This window comes from Dermochelys coriacea, chromosome 13 (genome assembly GCF_009764565.3).
Source record: "Dermochelys coriacea isolate rDerCor1 chromosome 13, rDerCor1.pri.v4, whole genome shotgun sequence".
Classification (NCBI taxonomy): domain Eukaryota; kingdom Metazoa; phylum Chordata; order Testudines; family Dermochelyidae; genus Dermochelys; species Dermochelys coriacea.
Genome location: NC_050080.1, coordinates 30372864 through 30389450, shown reverse-complemented (window position 1 = coordinate 30389450; position 16587 = coordinate 30372864). Strand labels below are relative to the sequence as shown.

Sequence of the window (16587 nt, the reverse complement as noted above, 5' to 3'; positions counted from 1 at the left end):
TCCCCTTCCATCTGGATTTTGTATGCTCATAGTCTCAGTAGCCCCTGGAGTTACAGATCAGTGCTTACCCATGGCTGGAAAGTGGATGAGTTCGTAGCTCACAGAGTGAGAGCCAACCTGATATACTAACAGTGCTCAGTGGCCACTAAAATCAGGTCAGAATTGAAGTAGGTGGTGCGTGGGAAAGTCAGGCTGGTGATCCGAATGATTTTGGCTGAGGCTGTAATACGCCATGACTTACTGGGGTTATAAATGAACACTAGGCACCACTGGGAATCTGAGAGCTTTCCTTTCTAGCCGTGGACTGCACAAAACTCTGGTCCTTAAATGGTCCCTCAGGCTAGCAGTTCTATTTTGGCACTGGTCCAGGATTTTCTATATTAAGTCCAGGCTCTTGGATCAATGTAATTTTCTCTCCCTGGACGCCTCTCGCGAATTCGATATATCACCATTTGCTCGGAGTCCCTGAGCCAGTCTGCGTGGCAGTGCTCGTTCATAGCGAAATCAGTTTGAATTAATTTGGTGATAAAAGGTTCATGAGATGCCAGATTGAATGCTCCACTGAAATCCAGATTGAACATGCCTGCTTTCCTCACTGCTTCCAAGCAGTTTGTCATTTTTATTGTTAAACCAATCAAATTTTCTGGGAAAGAGCTGTCCTTTATAAGCCCGGGGTTGGCTGCACATGGCTGTATTATGCCCTAGAGGTGAAACCTTGCCTCCATTGGGTCTGTCTACACTGCAATTAAAAACCAGCCTGTGCCAGCTTACTTGGGCTCGTGGGGCTCTGGCTAAGGGGCTGTTTAATTGCAGTGTAGATGTTTGGGGTCAGGCTGGAGCCTGGGTTGTAGGACCCTGCAAGGTGGGAGAGTCCTTGGGCTCAGCTGAGCCTGTACTTCTACGCTGCAGTTAAACCGCCCCTTAGTCCAAGTCAGCTGGCATGGCATTTTAATTGCAGTGTAGACAAAGCCATTGAGGCCAGTGGCAAAACTCCCACTGACTTTGGTCATTCTAGATATTTAATGGATATCATTAATCTAGGATTTCATTCTAGATATTTAATGTTTTCTAGTGTTTTGTCTTCACACATTTAAAAAAAAAAACACAATAATTCCACCAAAACCTGGCGAGATGGTTTCCACTGGAAGGTTTTGATTATGGTAGCTCAAAGGGAAGTTGTGGGCTGGATGCAGGAATTTCTGGGTGAGGTTCCCATCTCCTGTGTTATGCAGGAGGTCAGTTCCAATGGTCCCTTCTGGCCTTGGAAACTCTGACTCTGTGAGCAGAGGGAGGGAGGCTGCTCTGAACAGAAGTCATTCTCCAGACCGCTGGCACTGGTGATGCAGCAGTTTGCTCAGAGGGAAGGACTCTATTACATTTTCAAATGTGTGTTTGTGCCCTTCTCATGTACGTGCAAAGCTCAGCTGTGTAGTCACAAATCCCCAGCCTGCATAAGGCGTGAGCGCTGTGGGCACATGTGTCAGGTGTACACTTGTTCACTCACACTTCCAAAAGCTGGGCTTCCGAGGAAGCAGATGGCTTTATTTACCATTTTGTACCTTTTCTCATTCAAACCATTCCAGTGTGGATTTGGGGATGCTGCAAGTCAAGTTGGCCCAGAGGTGGGCCACGCAATTTCCTGCTCTGAGCTGCTGCACTCTTCCCTTCAGTCAGGGCATGGCTACACTTGCAGATGTAGAGCGCTTTGAGTTAAACCAGCCTTCAGAGAGCGCAGTAGGGAAAGCGTAGCAGTCTGTCCACACTGTCAGCTTCAAGTGCACTGGCGTGGCCATGTTTGCGGCATTTGCAGCTGCATTGGGAGCGGTGCAAGCTGGGATAGCTGCCCATAATGCAAGTGGCTGCAACGTGCTTTTCAAATGGGGGTGGGGTGGAGTGTGATAGGGAGTGTGTTTTGTGTATGTGGGGGGAGAGAGAGTGTGTTTTGGGGGGGCTGAGAGCATGTCATTGTGCTGTCTTATAAATTCAGACAGCAGCAGACCCGCCCCCGCCTCTCTCTCTCACACCCAGCAATCCACACTAAGGGTTGCTTTGTCTCGGAGCAGATAAGCAGCCAGCTGTCAGAAACGGAGCTTTCAACGGGCATTTCCGCATTCCAACCGCCGATTCCAAACAATGACAAGAGTGGCCACTTGACTTAAGGGGATTATGAGACGTTTCCAGAGGCTGATCAGAGCACAGTAAAGCAACACCTCGTGCACACTGGCGCCATGGTGCTCCAGCGAGGGGCGCAGCAAACATTATTCCACTCGCCGAGGTGGAGTACCAGCAGCCCTGTAGCCGTGGAGTCAGAGCGCTTCGTGCCTTGCCAGTGTGGATGGGTAGTGAGCTAGTACGCCCGGGGCTCCTTTATTGCGCTGTAACTCGCAAGTGTAGGCAAGCCCTCAGAGAAACAATCATGTTCATTTATAGACCAGGTTAGACTTTCTAGCCACTTCACAAGAATTAACCAATGGGGGTGTGAGGCCCAGAATGCAATGCTGGTCCTGAGCTGAGGCACCTGGCTGCATTGCAAGCTGGGGCTTGTTGTCCCTTTGGGCCACGCTGCCCTGTATTAAAGAGCATCTGCTCCATTTTATGCCAACTGGTGAGCTCTTAAGCGTCCTTGCAAGCTCTCAGTATGGCCCTTGGTTGGGCGAATTTGGGGCACCTCTGTCTTAAAGGGGCAGTGCAGACTTAGGCAAGGCTCCAGCTTAGACCCGGCTGCTTTCCTGGTTGGTCTGCTGAGTTGTCCCTCCTCCAGCCCATCATGTTTGTTCTTGAGACCTGAGGACTCCCATCTTCTGCCTGCCCTCAAGAGTGGAGCAGCAGGACAGAGTGATGCCTGCACCACTTGCGATGTTGCAGGTGGGCAAGAAAGAGATTCTTTTGCATCAGGCCATCTGAAGAGCTAGTGGTTACATTTTGGGCTGGTGTTCTCTAATTTGACATCTGAGACTTGTTTGGTTTCTGAAGCTGATCATGCGTGTACATGGAGTTCTTGGGAGTAACAATTTCCTTCCCTTGATTTTATGTTGGAGGAATTTTCATAGAGAAATACTTGCGGGCTGTACTTGGATGCTGGGAGGGGGTGGTGGGTTGGACTGCTGTACTCTGTACTGCACGGTTCCAGCCCTTGCCCTTTATTATACTCATAATAATAATAATAATAAAGCTATATAGGGCTTTCCAAAGGTGGGTAAAAAGAAAAGGAGTACTTGTGGCACCTTAGAGACTAACAAATTTATTTGAACATAAGCTTTCGTGAGCTACAGCTCACTTCATCGGATGCATTTGGTGGAAAATACAGTGGGGAGATTTATATACACACACAGAGAACATGAAACAATGGGTTTTATCATACACACTGTAAGGAGAGCTTTCAGAGTAGCAGCCGTCTTAGTCTGTATTCGCAAAAAGAAAAGGAGTACTTGTGGCACCTTAGAGACTAACAAATTTATTAGAGCATAAGCTTTCGTGAGCTACAGCTCACTTCATCGGATGCATCCGATGAAGTGAGCTGTAGCTCACGAAAGCTTATGCTCTAATAAATTTGTTAGTCTCTAAGGTGCCACAAGTACTCCTTTTCTTTTTACTGTAAGGAGAGTGATCACTTAAGATGAGCCATCACCAGCGGGGGGGTGGGGGGGAAACCTTTCATGGTGACAAGCAAGGTAGGCTATTTCCAGCAGTTAACAAGAATATCTGAGGAACAGTGGAGGTTGGGGTGGGGGGGGAGAAAAAACATGGGGAAATAGTTTTACTTTGTGTAATGACTCATCCATTCCCAGTCTCTATTCAAGCCTAAGTTAATTGTATCCAGTTTGCAAATTAATTTCAATTCAGCAGTCTCTCGTTGGAGTCTGTTTTTGAAATTTTTTTTGTTGAAGGATAGCCACCCTCAGGTCTGTAATCGAGTGACCGGAGAGATTGAAGTGTTCTCTGACTGGTTTTTGAATGTTATAATTCTTGACGTCCGATTTGTGTCCATTTATTCTTTTACGTAGAGACTGTCCTGTTTGACCAATGTACATGGCAGAGGGGCATTGCTGGCACGTGATGACATATATCACATTGGTAAATGCGCAGGTGAACGAGCCTCTGATAGTGTGGCTCTCCTTACAGTGTGTATGATAAAACCCATTGTTTCATGTTCTCTGTGTGTGTATATAAATCTCCCCACTGTATTTTCCACCAAATGCATCCGATGAAGTGAGCTGTAGCTCACGAAAGCTTATGCTCAAATAAATTTGTTAGTCTCTAAGGTGCCACAAGTACTCCTTTTCTTTTTGTGAATACAGACTAACATGGCAGCTACTCTGAAACCTGTCAAAGGTGGGTAAGCATCCCTGTGATACAGCCTTTCATTACATGATTGCATACGGCTGCTCAATCTGCACCGCTCCCCAGGGCTGTTTGCTAAGTTTAATTGGATGCAATCGCAGCCCCAGCGATTCTTAACAATGCAGGTTTCTTGCTAAAAGGCAGCTTCATTTCTAAGGATCTTTTCTCCAAACACGTCTCCCACGAGGCCGCTCTGCCCCCTGGAACTTGCTGTTCCAGAGAGCTCGCTGTGTGTTCTTCCTTTCCAAACAGCTATGGCATATCTGCCCTGGTGCTCTGATTTAGAATAGCCCCTGGGAACAGTCAAAGCCCAGTGAGTGGGAGCCAGTCATATGGGGCGTGTTGGCACAAAGACTTTCTTTTCAGTGTTTAATGCCAGTGTGTGCCTGTAGAGGTATGCGTCCGGTCCCGATGGCCTGGCCCGGTGCTTCTTCCAATTGCTGCCTCCCACAAGTGGCAGTGGGTAATTACCTGGCACGAAACGGCACCTGGAATCGTGAGCTGGGTTGGATTTCTCCCCTTTGGCATTTCAGGAGTTCACATTCATCTGGTTGTTTGTTCTCCCTGCACTCTGAGGAACGGCTGGGTTAGCCTTGCTGGAAGGTAATCCTGGATTGCCTGGCTGACGGTCTCTATTTGACAGCACCAGTGACTGGCCCCCATAGCCGCCCAGCCTCGTGCTCTGCCTGAGTCTCAGTCTTCTGGGTGTTCCTGGGCCAGGCTTTTGGCAGGCTGGGTGCCACAGGCACCAGGCTTGTCGATGCGGGAGGAAGGTGGGTCCTGACTGTGCAGCTCACAAAGAAGGCTCTTGGGGAGTCTTCCTGTTGGCCAGATTCATGCCATGTTTCACTGGCAATGAGCATGAAATGGAGCAAATTGTGGCTGGCCTCATTTTTAATATGCACATTGGTCACCACAAGTCTCAGGAATGCAAGTAGCCTCTGTGCAGGGAGATGGAGCATGGAATGCTAGGACCTGTAGTCTGCAGAGCACACCTGTATCATTATGTCTGTACTTAACACCAGCAATGTGCTGCCCAGCACATAGACACCCCGTGCCCCAGGGCTCTCCCCATCAGGGCAGCCATGGGATGTGGAGCAGGACTCCGTTCATTCACCCAGTGCCCTGTTCTGTTGTTACTGTGGTGAAGTTCCCTGCATGAAGGAGGTGGTGTGGCCAGGGCCCTGGGCTGGGAGGCAGGAGATGGGCTCTGTTCCTGGCTCTGCTAGTCACCGGGGTAAATCGTGTGCCTTGGTGACCCTGCCTTGCCCTTTGTATTGTCCTTACACCTTTGTAAAATGCCACCAGAGCAGGAGTTTCCACTCGCCCCCTTTGCCAAGGTGAAAATGGCTTCGGATGGTGGGAGACAGGGGAGACTTGGGACCTGGGGCCTCTGTTTCCCCATCTGTGAATGGGGTTCTGAGCCCAGTTTTGGGATGCCTGGTGGAAGGGCTGTGTACATGCTATGGGTCTCTGGGGTGGCAGCTGAGGGGTTTGCATCGTGTACCGTAGCACATTCACCAACTGAAGTGAGGGGGAGAGTGCTGTGCGAGTGCTTCCTGACGACAGATCGAGCTGGAGCCGTGGGTGCCCTGGGAGATGATGCCTCGTTTTATCATCTGAGTTGACATGCTGGCTGAGACAGGCCTGCTAAGCCATTGTTCATGTCCCCTTTTCATGCTGGCTCAATCAAAAAGCTTTCTAATGGGTGCTGTCCCGTGACTGGCTTTCTGCGGCTGTTCACAGCAAGTGACTCATTGGCCTGGAAAAACAAGGGACTTTATATCCTTGCTCCCACCCCCAAAATCCACTCAGTAAAAGCCCGAGGGTTTTGGGGAAGGCAACAAAGAGTGTGACCTGCAGAGGAACCGGCAAGGACCTGCTGTTTGCAGTGGAGTCCTGCAGCTGGGGCAGCCAGGAGTGCCAGCTGGTGTGAGTGCTCTCTAGAGCGGGCGATGGGTAATGACGGGAGGAAGCCCGAAGGAAGGAGTTCCCCTCTCACCTAGGGTTGTGTGCTGCCATCTGGATGGGAATTGTGGAACCCATGCAGGGAGGGACGCTGCATTACCATCTCTCTGCCCTCAGACCTGTCAGTCTGGGGAGGGACTTCGCTTCTCCCAGCTGGCCCAGGCTTTCCTGCCACATCCCGCACTGGAGCCCTTGCCTGCTTGGTTGTTCCCATGGCACCAGGCAGTGATGTCCCCAGTGCAGGGTTCTGAGCTTCCAGTGGGAGGAGGCAGGAGAAGCTGGGCTGGGGACCCAGGGCACTGCAGAATAGGGATGGGAAAAGCAGCTATATTAGCCTTCTCTCTCCCTCCCTTTGCTCCCATGTGGGAAGAGCAAACCCGTGCTGGGGATGGCTGGTGTCTGTGTTCTGTGCACAATAAGGCCTTTTCTCTCGCCCGGCTGCGTGGGACTCACTAGCACTATACACGTTGAAAGCACTTCTTACACATGTGGAAGGGAGGGAGCTGACTAAGGACTAGCCCAGTCCTGGGAAGAAAGGAGCTCAGGCAGAGCAGTGGCAGGGCTTGCAGCCAGCCAGGTTCCTAAGGAATCTAAGCGTGTAATTGTGCACCCCTGCAGTGCCCTATGCTTGTGTCAGGTCAGCCATTTGCAGATGCAGTCACTCGCCTGGTGTGCAGCCCTGGACTCTGCATGCGTCAGGAGTTCCATGGATCTCTGAGCCAGTGAACCAGGATCGCCTCTTGGGAGCTCCTGGCTCCCTGTCCTGAGCTCAGCCTGCTAGGTAGTACTGCCCCAGAGCTTTTCCTTAGCAAAGGAGGCCCCAGTGCTTGAGGAATCCAAAGGAGATACTTTGTGCTGCCTTGCCAGGGGCAGAGTGGAGCTGCGGGGGCATTTCTGAGACATAGGGGATTCAGACTCACTGAACTGGCCACTAGAGGATTAGCCGAGGTCTCTGCTTAGCAGAGATCCCTCCTTGGGACACGCACACAATCTGCTCTTTAACTTTTCACTTTGGTGTTAATGTTACTTGATGTGTTAGCTCCTTTGCCGTAGGGCGCCAGGCCTCCTCCGGCAAAGCTAATGTCTCCTGGAGGGCGGCAGGGCCGTGAGTTCACCTGAGACTGACTGGCTGGCCTGTCACCCCAGCAGGCCATGGCCTGATTTGTTTTCCAGCTTGGGGGAAGTGTGGAGGTGGCGGTGGGGGGAGGAGAGCTGGTAAATGTCCCGCTATCCCCCCCAAGTGCGGGTGTGTGCCTCTGCATGGCAATGAAACCCCAGAAACTGAAGGGGCTGCAGACCCAGACAGGTCCTGCTGAGCAGAGGGCAGGGAGAGCAGAGCATCCCCTTTGTGCTGGGGTGTGTCTCAAGGACTCTTATAGGCAGCAGGGCTGGGATGAGATCCCTTCGCTGGCCTGGGTCAGAGGTTGGAGCGCAGTGCAGTCTCTCTGTGAATCGCTCCAGAGCAAGTGGCCTCCAGGGCAGCTTGCTGCATTGCCGAAAGATCTTTTCCTTGTCAACCTGCATTGCTCTTGTTTTAGCTGCTGCTTCTGTCTGTGCTTTGCCTGTCCACACCCCCTACTTCCTCTTTATTTCACTGTAAATATTTTTGGCCCCTTGCTGCGCCTCCCCCACGGTCACCCTTGCTGGCGTCTCTCAGGTTTGAATTGTTTCTGCGGGATGTCAGGGTTACTCAGTGTGCTGTCATTGCAGGGGGAGTTGGGTGTTCTGGAATTGCCTCCAGCTCTCTGTCTGTGAGCAAAGGACTGCTGTTTGTGCAGTGGCATTGCGTGTGTGGGGAGGAGTGTAGGTACCCAGAGAGTCCGTGCCGTGTTCTTTCACAGGCTCTCTACATGAGCAGCGGTGCACCGCTGCTACAGTGGGGTGAGTTGGGTATGCTAAAGAAAAAGCAGGACTGAGGCTCAGTGGTGACCTGGGAGGAGGGTTTGTGTCTTCGTGGGGGGTCTAGAAGGGCTGTTTTGTTTGCTGTGGGCTTGGTTTCTTTACCTCAGAAAGCTGAGGATAAGGGGAGCTGCGGGACTCTTTGGAGAACTCCTGTGAGTTGGGAGCTATCTCAGCTCTATTCGAAAGGGGCCACCAGGGAAATGAATCTTTAAAAAGGAGAGATTCTTTCTCTCCTGTTTCCCAAGAGTTTGAGTCAAACACAAACAGAAAGAGCATTCCCAGCCGTGTGATCAAACCCACTCCCCTGTCACTGGGGGGTTGAAGGTTTCCCTTGGTATGGCCCTGCCAGTTCTCTAGGCTCTCCTGGCGCAGAGGATTTCAGATGCAGGAAACACAAAGCCGCCTTAAGACCTTGAATCCTCCAGCCCTGTATCCAGTCTAGGGAAAGCAAATGGGGGAGGGGCCTGCCTGCGCTCCTCACCTTCGATTGCTTACCAAGGGATTTGGAAGAAAGAGTGTGGGTGGGCAGAGCTAGCAGAGGGCAAGTCCTGTTCTCACTGGTGGTGGCCGGTGAAGACTGCGGGTGTGGCTTGTAATAGGCTCTGTGGTCTCTGCAAACCCCTCCAGGCTCCTAGGCAGCCTCGCAGAACTACCTGGGCTGCAGGTGTCACCCTTTCAGCAGCTCCCCTAACTTGTCTCTAAGCCATCCCGAGGGCCTGTACGGTTTGGCCCAAGTCCCCCGGGGGTCAGCAGCCACCACCCTAGTGGCTTCAGGGGAAGGGCTTTGCCCCCCTCCTGGGTCTGGCTGGCACAGAGCTCTCTCTCTGTGGCAGTGTTATGGTCCGATCCCAACAGTAGTTGTGGGGTGTGTTTGCAGGTAGGGCGTGAAACAGTCTTTGCTGCTCCCCAGAGACCCCCCCAGAGGACCCTGGGCCTGGAAATTTCTGAGGGTGGCTCGGGGTGCTGCCCTCCTCCTTGTGGCTGGTGAACCTGGTGCATGGCATGGACAGTCCTGCGGCGGAAAGGAGCTTCTTTCTGTGGGATGTCTGCCCTGTAGGCTGAGGCCTGGTGTCCCCGGGGGGGGCAGCTCAGGGCAGCAAGTGAGAAGGACTGGGTGGGTGACCTGTGGTGGGGGCTTTTCTTGTCAAGAGTGGGGCCCCTCTGATGCCGGTGTCCCCCTCTCTCAGGATGAGATCGAGGAGCTGCGTGCGGAGATGCTGGAGATGAGAGACGTCTACATGGAGGAGGATGTCTACCAGCTGCAAGAGCTCCGGCAGCAACTGGACCAGGCCAGCAAGACCTGTCGCATCCTGCAGTACCGGCTGCGCAAAGCGGAGCGCCGCAGCCTGCGCGTGGCACAGACTGGACAGGTGGACGGCGAGCTCATCCACAGCCTGGAGCAGGATGTCAAGGTAAGACGGGCCCAAGCCACATCTGCTCTGGCTTCTGCTATCCGGGCACAGAAAGCTGTTAGTCTTGGGAGCTCAGATGCTGCAGGGATGGGGACCTTGCCAGAGAGATCTCGGGGGTCCTGCTGCCCAGTGGGCTGGTGGTGTGTGCAGGACCCTGGAGCTGCACAGGACTGATGTGTGATCCTGTCTGAATGGTTATTATTTCTTATTAACCACATTTATTGTGGCAGTGCCTATGGGCCGGCCGACGGGGGCCCCGTTGTGCAAGGGACTTTGTACTGAAGATGCACCCACGGGCTCCAGCCAGGCCCAGGCCCTGCTGTGCTAGGTGCTGCCCAGGCACACAGGGAGAGACAGCCCCTGCCCCAAGCATTTCCAATCCCAGTTAATAGGGGCAAGACCCAACTAGTGGGTGAGACAAACCGGTGTGGGGAGGGTGGGTGACAGTACTAGGAGCCCAGGCCAGCCATGGATGGCCCGGGGCTGGAGGAGTGGCTCAGGTGCTGTAATCTCGGCCCCCCAGTCGTCACCAGGCCCTGGGGTCAGGGCTCTGTTTCCTGCAGAGCCAGGAGCGTTCCCGGGAGTCTGGGAAGGGTTCTGGCTCCTTCCTGGCCCCTTCTGACTCGGGTGTGCGGACCCTGCAGCAGGCGGCGTGATCCCAGCACACGGCATGGTGCCCCGGCGTGCTTGGAGCGAGCTGAATCCCCGCTAGCTCGGGTGCCTGCCCGTGCTACGTCACACCTCCTGACTGCAGCATACGCGTAACCATAGTGACCATAACGGTGCCAGTGGAGCTGAATGCCCTGGGCTGCGTTAGCCACCAGGCACCAAGGCCCATGTGTGGGGTCTGGCTCTGGGGTGGGTGGTACCACGTGCAGCCAGAGGTGTACACTAGGGCAGACTGCCCCAGGCGAGGGCCCGCTGCTGCTTTTTGGGTGGCTGGGGGAGGGGATCCTGCTGCTGTGACTCTGAAGGCAGCTGGGTGTGGAGGTTCCCCCCCCTTACTCCCCCACGCTGCCGGAGTGATGGGGAGGCCCTGTGGCAGTTGCTGGTCTGTGCAAGCTGCTGTCCTGCTTTCCCTGAGGCTGTGCAGAGGAGTGGGCCCTTTGGAGCGGAGCAATGTGAGGGGGGGGTGGATGGGCGGGGGGGGTTGGCAGTGCCCCCTCCATGCTGGCTGGCTGTGAGGGGTTGAACTGGCCAGTCCCAGGGGCTGCTGGGGTCATCTCACATTGCAGGTAGTCTGTAAGGTCCTGCCCCTCCCCATCATCGGAAGGGGACCGTACTGTGACCCTCTGCATGGTGGAACCTTGGGTTGAGATTTCTGGGCTCCCCTCTCCCTTGACAGCATCTTTCTCCGTGGAAAGGAGGGGCACGGGAGGGCACAGCTGCAGCAGGAGCCACGCTTTCCTTTGTTGTTCCCCTCGAATGCCCCTTTGCTTGTGCCGCCCCAGCCTGATGTGTGGCCACCCACGTGGCGGGGCCGGGGCTCCTGGCCTCTTGGGCAGGGATTTGCTCTCCTACCAGTGCTGCTTTGAATCCTGGAGCTGAGATGCTGAAGGGACCAGCAAGGGCGAGCTGTACCCAGGAGCTGCCTGAGGGTCTGGGCTAGCTAATGACTGTCCCAGGCAGCTGGGAAAGAGGGCTGCGTGGCTCCACTGCTGCCCCGGGGATGGTGCGGGCGTGGCACGGCAGCATCCACGCTGCCGGATGGACGGCTGTGTCATCTTGTGCCCTCTGTGGCCCGGTCCCAGCCTCAGGACCTCTGCTAGAGCTTCCCTAGCTGAAGGGATAGGAGTTGGATGAGGCCATAGTGACACTGGGAATAGCACAAGCAGCAAGGGGGCAAGGGACAGAAGTGGGGAAGAGGTCAGGGAAAGGAGGAGCTGGGGGGGAGGGAGAAAGTACAACAGGAAGGAGGGGGTGGAGAGAGGATGGGAGTGAGAGGGAGGAGAGAGGGCTGGCTTGGTACAGCTGGGCAGACCACAAAGCTTCAGCATTTTCTGACCCTTGCTGAGTGTGTGGGAATTGTTCCAGCTGCAGAGCTGTAGCCTGCAGGTCTCCCAGGGGAGTGTCACTCCGAGATGCTGCTCGCCCCATCGTGGTGGGGCTGACTATGCTCAGTGACCTGGAGCCTGGCTAGGACAGAGGCCTCAGCCTTCCTGACAAGAGGCTCCCCCTTTTCTCCAGCCCCAGGTGAAGCCCTTGTGGAGCTAAAGCTGGGGGGTCCTGGCTCCCACCACATGTTTCAGCCACGCCGGCAGAGCTGAGCCCTTGTTGGTTGTAGCTGGCTTCGCTGAAGACTGGTTTACAGAGCTGGGTAGAGCAGAAGTGATCTGAATTTTGTGGGGCTTTAATTCCTAGCACCCCTCAGCTGGTTGCTCCCCACTCCTCAGTAACTATCACTGCATCCAAGACCAACAGACGGGCACATTTACCAGGTGTTCCTGCTGAAGTGGTCAGCAGTGAAACAGAGAAGTGTTGACACTTCAACTGCCATCCTTAGGGTTCACTGTTAACATCCATTGAGCTGAAAGGAGCAGTTCACAGCTCTTTAAGAGTTTCAGGACCACTGGGAAGTTGACCATGGATTAGCCAAACGCTGTTCGCCATTGGAAGGTGACCTTTACAACCATCACACGTAGAAACTTTTAAACCCTAAGGCCCGATCTAAAGGTAAATATTACATTGGCCTGGCTATATCACTTAGGGATGGGGGAAAATTCTGCACCCTGTGCTATGTAGCTAGGTCGTCCTAATGCCCAGTGTAGATGCACCTATGTCAACAGATGGATTCTTGCCGACGTAGCTACCTCCTCTCAGGGGGTGGGAGTGCATTAACTACAGCAATGGAAAAAGCCCTTTGATATAGGCAACAGCATTGCCATAGCGATGCAGCTGGAGGCGCTGGAGTGTAGCTATACCCTTAGGTTCTGCAGCAGGAGCATGGGGATCTCTACAACGACTGGGTTGCAGATAACGAGGGGAGCAGGCAGCTGCTGGGGTACAGAAGCGCCGGATTGTTAAGTCTTTACTGACTCTCGCCCGACAGTCCACGCCACTGTTCTCAGCTTCAGATCCCCTGCAAACCAAGTCGCCCAGAGAACCCAGGCCTCCAAATCAACAACTCTGCAAAGAGTTGGAGCTGGAACCAGGCCCTTACCCCCAGCTTGGCCCTGAACCCTTCCTTTCTGCAGCATCTGCTGATCCCCAAAGGGCTGTATCACTCCCCTCTCTGGAGTCAGAGATGCTGTGGTCCCCCTGCTGTCTTTGTGCTGCTCAGTGGGGTTAGTGGGCAAGGCCCTGGTCTGCCTTTGCCAGCCTGTGGTCTTCAGTGCTGACACTGACAGTAGGGATCCTGCTCCTAGCAGCTTGCTGGACACCATCGCCCCTCCCTTTCTCTTCTCTGGGCCCATTCCAATGCAGGCAGAGGGCCTGGCCTGGCCGTGCTCCCTCCCGGGGCCAATCGGTAGATGTAGGACTAAGGCAGGGGAGGAGGGGGAGCCAGATGTGTGTCTCCCAGTTGGCTCCTAGAGTTCACACTGCAGAGTCACTGAGCGGCAGAAGAGGAAGGTCGCTGCAGCAGCTGGGCAGGGCCTGGCTTCCCCTCCCTACCCTGCTGTGCACACGGAGGAGGAGGTCTCCATGCCCTGGCTCTGTAATCTCTCTTGCACAGCCAGAGCCCAGACGGCACCTTCCCCTCCCCCCGCTGGCTCTCCCAAGAGCAGGCATCGCAGCCGTGCGGCTTAGATTAGCACTTGGCCATCCTGTGGCATGAAGCACTTTTTCATCCTCGCGTGAGGAAACTGAGCAAAGTCTGAGTTTGAGCCAAACAAGGGCCCTTATACAAAGGAGGGGTTGGGTTGCAAGTGCCCCAGGCATCAGAAAGCGGCTGATCCTGGAAAAGAAACACGTCACAAGTGAGTGATGGCGACTCCTCCCCAGCATCCGGGGCTAACTGGCCTGTAATTATGAGGCAAAGTCTGAGTGTGTATTTAAAAGCGAGTCTCTTGCTGCCCCCACCTGCTGGGGACAAACCCTGCGAGAGCCGATAGAACAGAACTCTGCTCCCTGCAACCAATGTAGCCAAACGTATGGGTTTATTTCCCTGCTGCACCCGTGCTGTTCCTCTCCTGGGCCCCCTGCACTGCTCCTCCGACGCACAGCAACCCTGGCTTTGTGCTCCCAGCTCCCTTGTGCAGTGCTGCCAGACGGTGTCGCTGCAGCCAGTGGCAGTCGCCTTCCCACGTCCCCTGTGCAGTGGATTGGGTGCTGGGTTGAGTGCCCTGGAGAGTGCCCGAGCCCCTGTGGATCTGCATGACACACCCTGGCCTCTGTTTTGAGACCAGGGTTAGGAAATGTGACCAATGCCACAGGGATTAGGGGAATTTGATTTCTTGTCCCACAATTCCCTGGTATCCTGGAAGCGCTTTCAAAATCTCCCAGAAACCATGGCTTCCGGAAGCTGCCCCAGGGGACTGGGTGGCAGGCACCCGCAGGAAGTATGACTAGTGGTGCTGCCTAGTGTTACTGTGGGAGTCATCAGACTGCAGCCCCCAGAGCAGCAGGGCTGAGGCCCGGTTCTGCAGCTGGCCAAGGCCTGGGTGTTCAGGCCTGTCAAATCAGCTTGCTGTATCTCAGGTCTGTGAGCAGGGGCCCTGTCTCCCCCAGGTTCTGCACACCCTAGCTGACACTGTCTGCTTGCTCTGCCTTGGAGATGAGTCTGGATGCTGATACTTGTGTTCTGAGGGTGGAAGGCTTGGCTTCGCTTTGGAGGTCGGGGTCCGAGAGTGGGGATCAGTGTGTCAGGCATTGGCTGCATCTTCTTGTTCCCTTTCCATGAGTTTCACAGCAGGGAGGTGAATGGCGAGACAGGGTGCCTGGCTTCATGGGCTGGCCCTGTCCTGGGAACAGGACTGGGAGTGATTGCTCCAATGTGTGTCAGTCTGTATTGTCCCTACACCTCCCACCCTCAGCTCCCAGCAGCTGCCTCTTGGCCATGTTCCCACGCACAGGAATTAAGCACTTTGCTCATCAAACCGCCTTCCCCATGGAGGCTCACAGCCATGCCTGCATTCCTAGGGCGCTGTCTGCCATGCAGCAGTGCCCTAACATCTCACTTGCCGGTTCCCAGAGACCAGTATACGCTGGGGTGTTGCACAAATAACTGCGGAAGGTTAAACAAGGAGCATCTCCTTCCCCTGGCCCCTCAGCTGTGCACTGGGCAGTTGTGTGTCTTTACACACACACACACACACACACACACACACACACCCCCACTCTCCCATCTAGCCTGCCCGTCAGAGCTGCCTTGGGACCTCCTGTACCTCCCCCAGCCTTTGCAGCTGTTGTGTTGCAGGGTCCCATGCTGGCCTGGCCTGGCATGGAGATGCCGCCCGTTTGTTCCCTCTCTGCATTGCAGCTGAAAGCCGCCCCCGTTTCTGACACAGCCACTGGCTGAGGGTGATGCCCAGTGTGACGAAGTAGGACTGTTTTTAATGTTTCCTCTGAATACTGTAGGGATGCCTCAGTTTCCCCTATGCATTTCTTAAGTCTCTAGGTGGTAGGATAAGGGGGTGTAATTGTTGCAGAGCAAAGGTCCAGTGTACATAAATGGCTGACACTCTGTCTCCTGGCAACTGATGGCCTGGGCCCTTCCCCCCTGCAAGGTGATGGCTAAAGAGGTTGGAGAACAAAGGAATCAGGTGACCTCCTGTCCCTGCAAAGGGACAAAGTGGGGGGGAAGAGTGAGTCAGTTGGGGCTGGCAGGGGATGTGGAGTGAAGTGCAGATGTGGTTGTCTGGCTCACTGCCTCCCAAAATGGTCCTGGCTGAGGGGTCCTGTTCTCTGTACCTACAAGCTCTGTTTTAGACCATGCTCCTGTCATTTAATAAACCTTCTGTGTTCCCGGCGGGCTAAGAGTCATGCCTGACTGTGAAGTTGGGGTGGCAGAACCCTCTGGCATCCCCAGGACCCCGCCTGGGCAGACTCGCTGTGGGAAGTGCACGGAGGGGCAGAGGATGCTGAATGCTCCGAGGTCAGACCCAGGAAGGTGGAAGCGGTGTGAGCTTTTTGCCCTGGAGACAGTCTGCTCACAGAGAGGAGGCTCCTCCAGAGTCCTGACTGACTTCGTAGGGAGCAGTTCCAGAGCATTGCCTGGGGCCTCCGTGACACCCTGGGATCGAGGGGAAAAGGCTTTACCAGCCTTTGGGGTGGTGCAGACCTGACTCAGAGTGGAGGTGAGATGGAATCACCTGGAGAAGGGCTCCTGGCTTGGGGAGCAGCTGGCCCAAGGAAGAGCCAGAAGCAAATCAAAATGGTGGTGTAGGAATGCACAGTGGTTCTCTGATGTCCCCCACTGCCATGGGTGCCCTGGAGAAAAGGGCTTGGCTGCCCAGCACAGGAAGGACCCCCAAGTATAAATCCCCTTCTCTGGTGCTCTCAGCCACCCTACGCCCTCCAGCAGAGAGACAAGCGTGTGAAATTCATGTGGGTTATTAGCGTGTGTGTTGCCATCAGAGCCTTGTCTGTCTCTCTCTCCGATCTGCTGGAATCTGGGAGGCGCTCGCCATGTGGTGGGCATGGTTTCCCCCTCATAGGCTTAGTGTGATGGCAACGTGTGCCCGTGCCAGCTGCCCCCACCCGGGATTAAGTGTACTGATCTCTGGCAGATTGCACAGGGACTGCGGTGTTATCCTGGCCCAGAGCTAACCTCCTCCAAACTGCTGGGGAGGGCACATCCTGGTGCCACCCGGTTGCAGCGTCCCTTCCCAGGGCCCGGGTGGTACTCCAGGAGACCAAACCCATCACTGGGACTGGCAGGCGTGGGTTTGTGAGCGGTGGGTGATTAGGTTGTGACCCCATTCGGTGCTTCGTTTATAGAAAATGGTCATAGACACAGACACCTAGCCCTGGGGGACTAGCAGGAACCCGGCAAAGGAGACTGAGCCCATCTGGTGTGACAGAT

At 54.6% G+C, this 16587-nt stretch overlaps 1 protein-coding gene across 8 annotated transcripts in view; it reads left to right on the top strand.

The window, feature by feature from the left end:
• Positions 1–16587, top strand: part of SOGA1 (suppressor of glucose, autophagy associated 1) — a 106204-nt gene that overhangs the window by 11567 nt on the left and 78050 nt on the right. For all 8 annotated transcript variants that reach the window (XM_043495528.1, XM_043495526.1, XM_043495527.1 and 5 more), the window contains exon 2: positions 9399–9623. In XM_043495528.1, coding sequence (XP_043351463.1) covers positions 9399–9623 — 225 coding nt within the window. The remainder of the gene's footprint in view (positions 1–9398; positions 9624–16587) is intronic.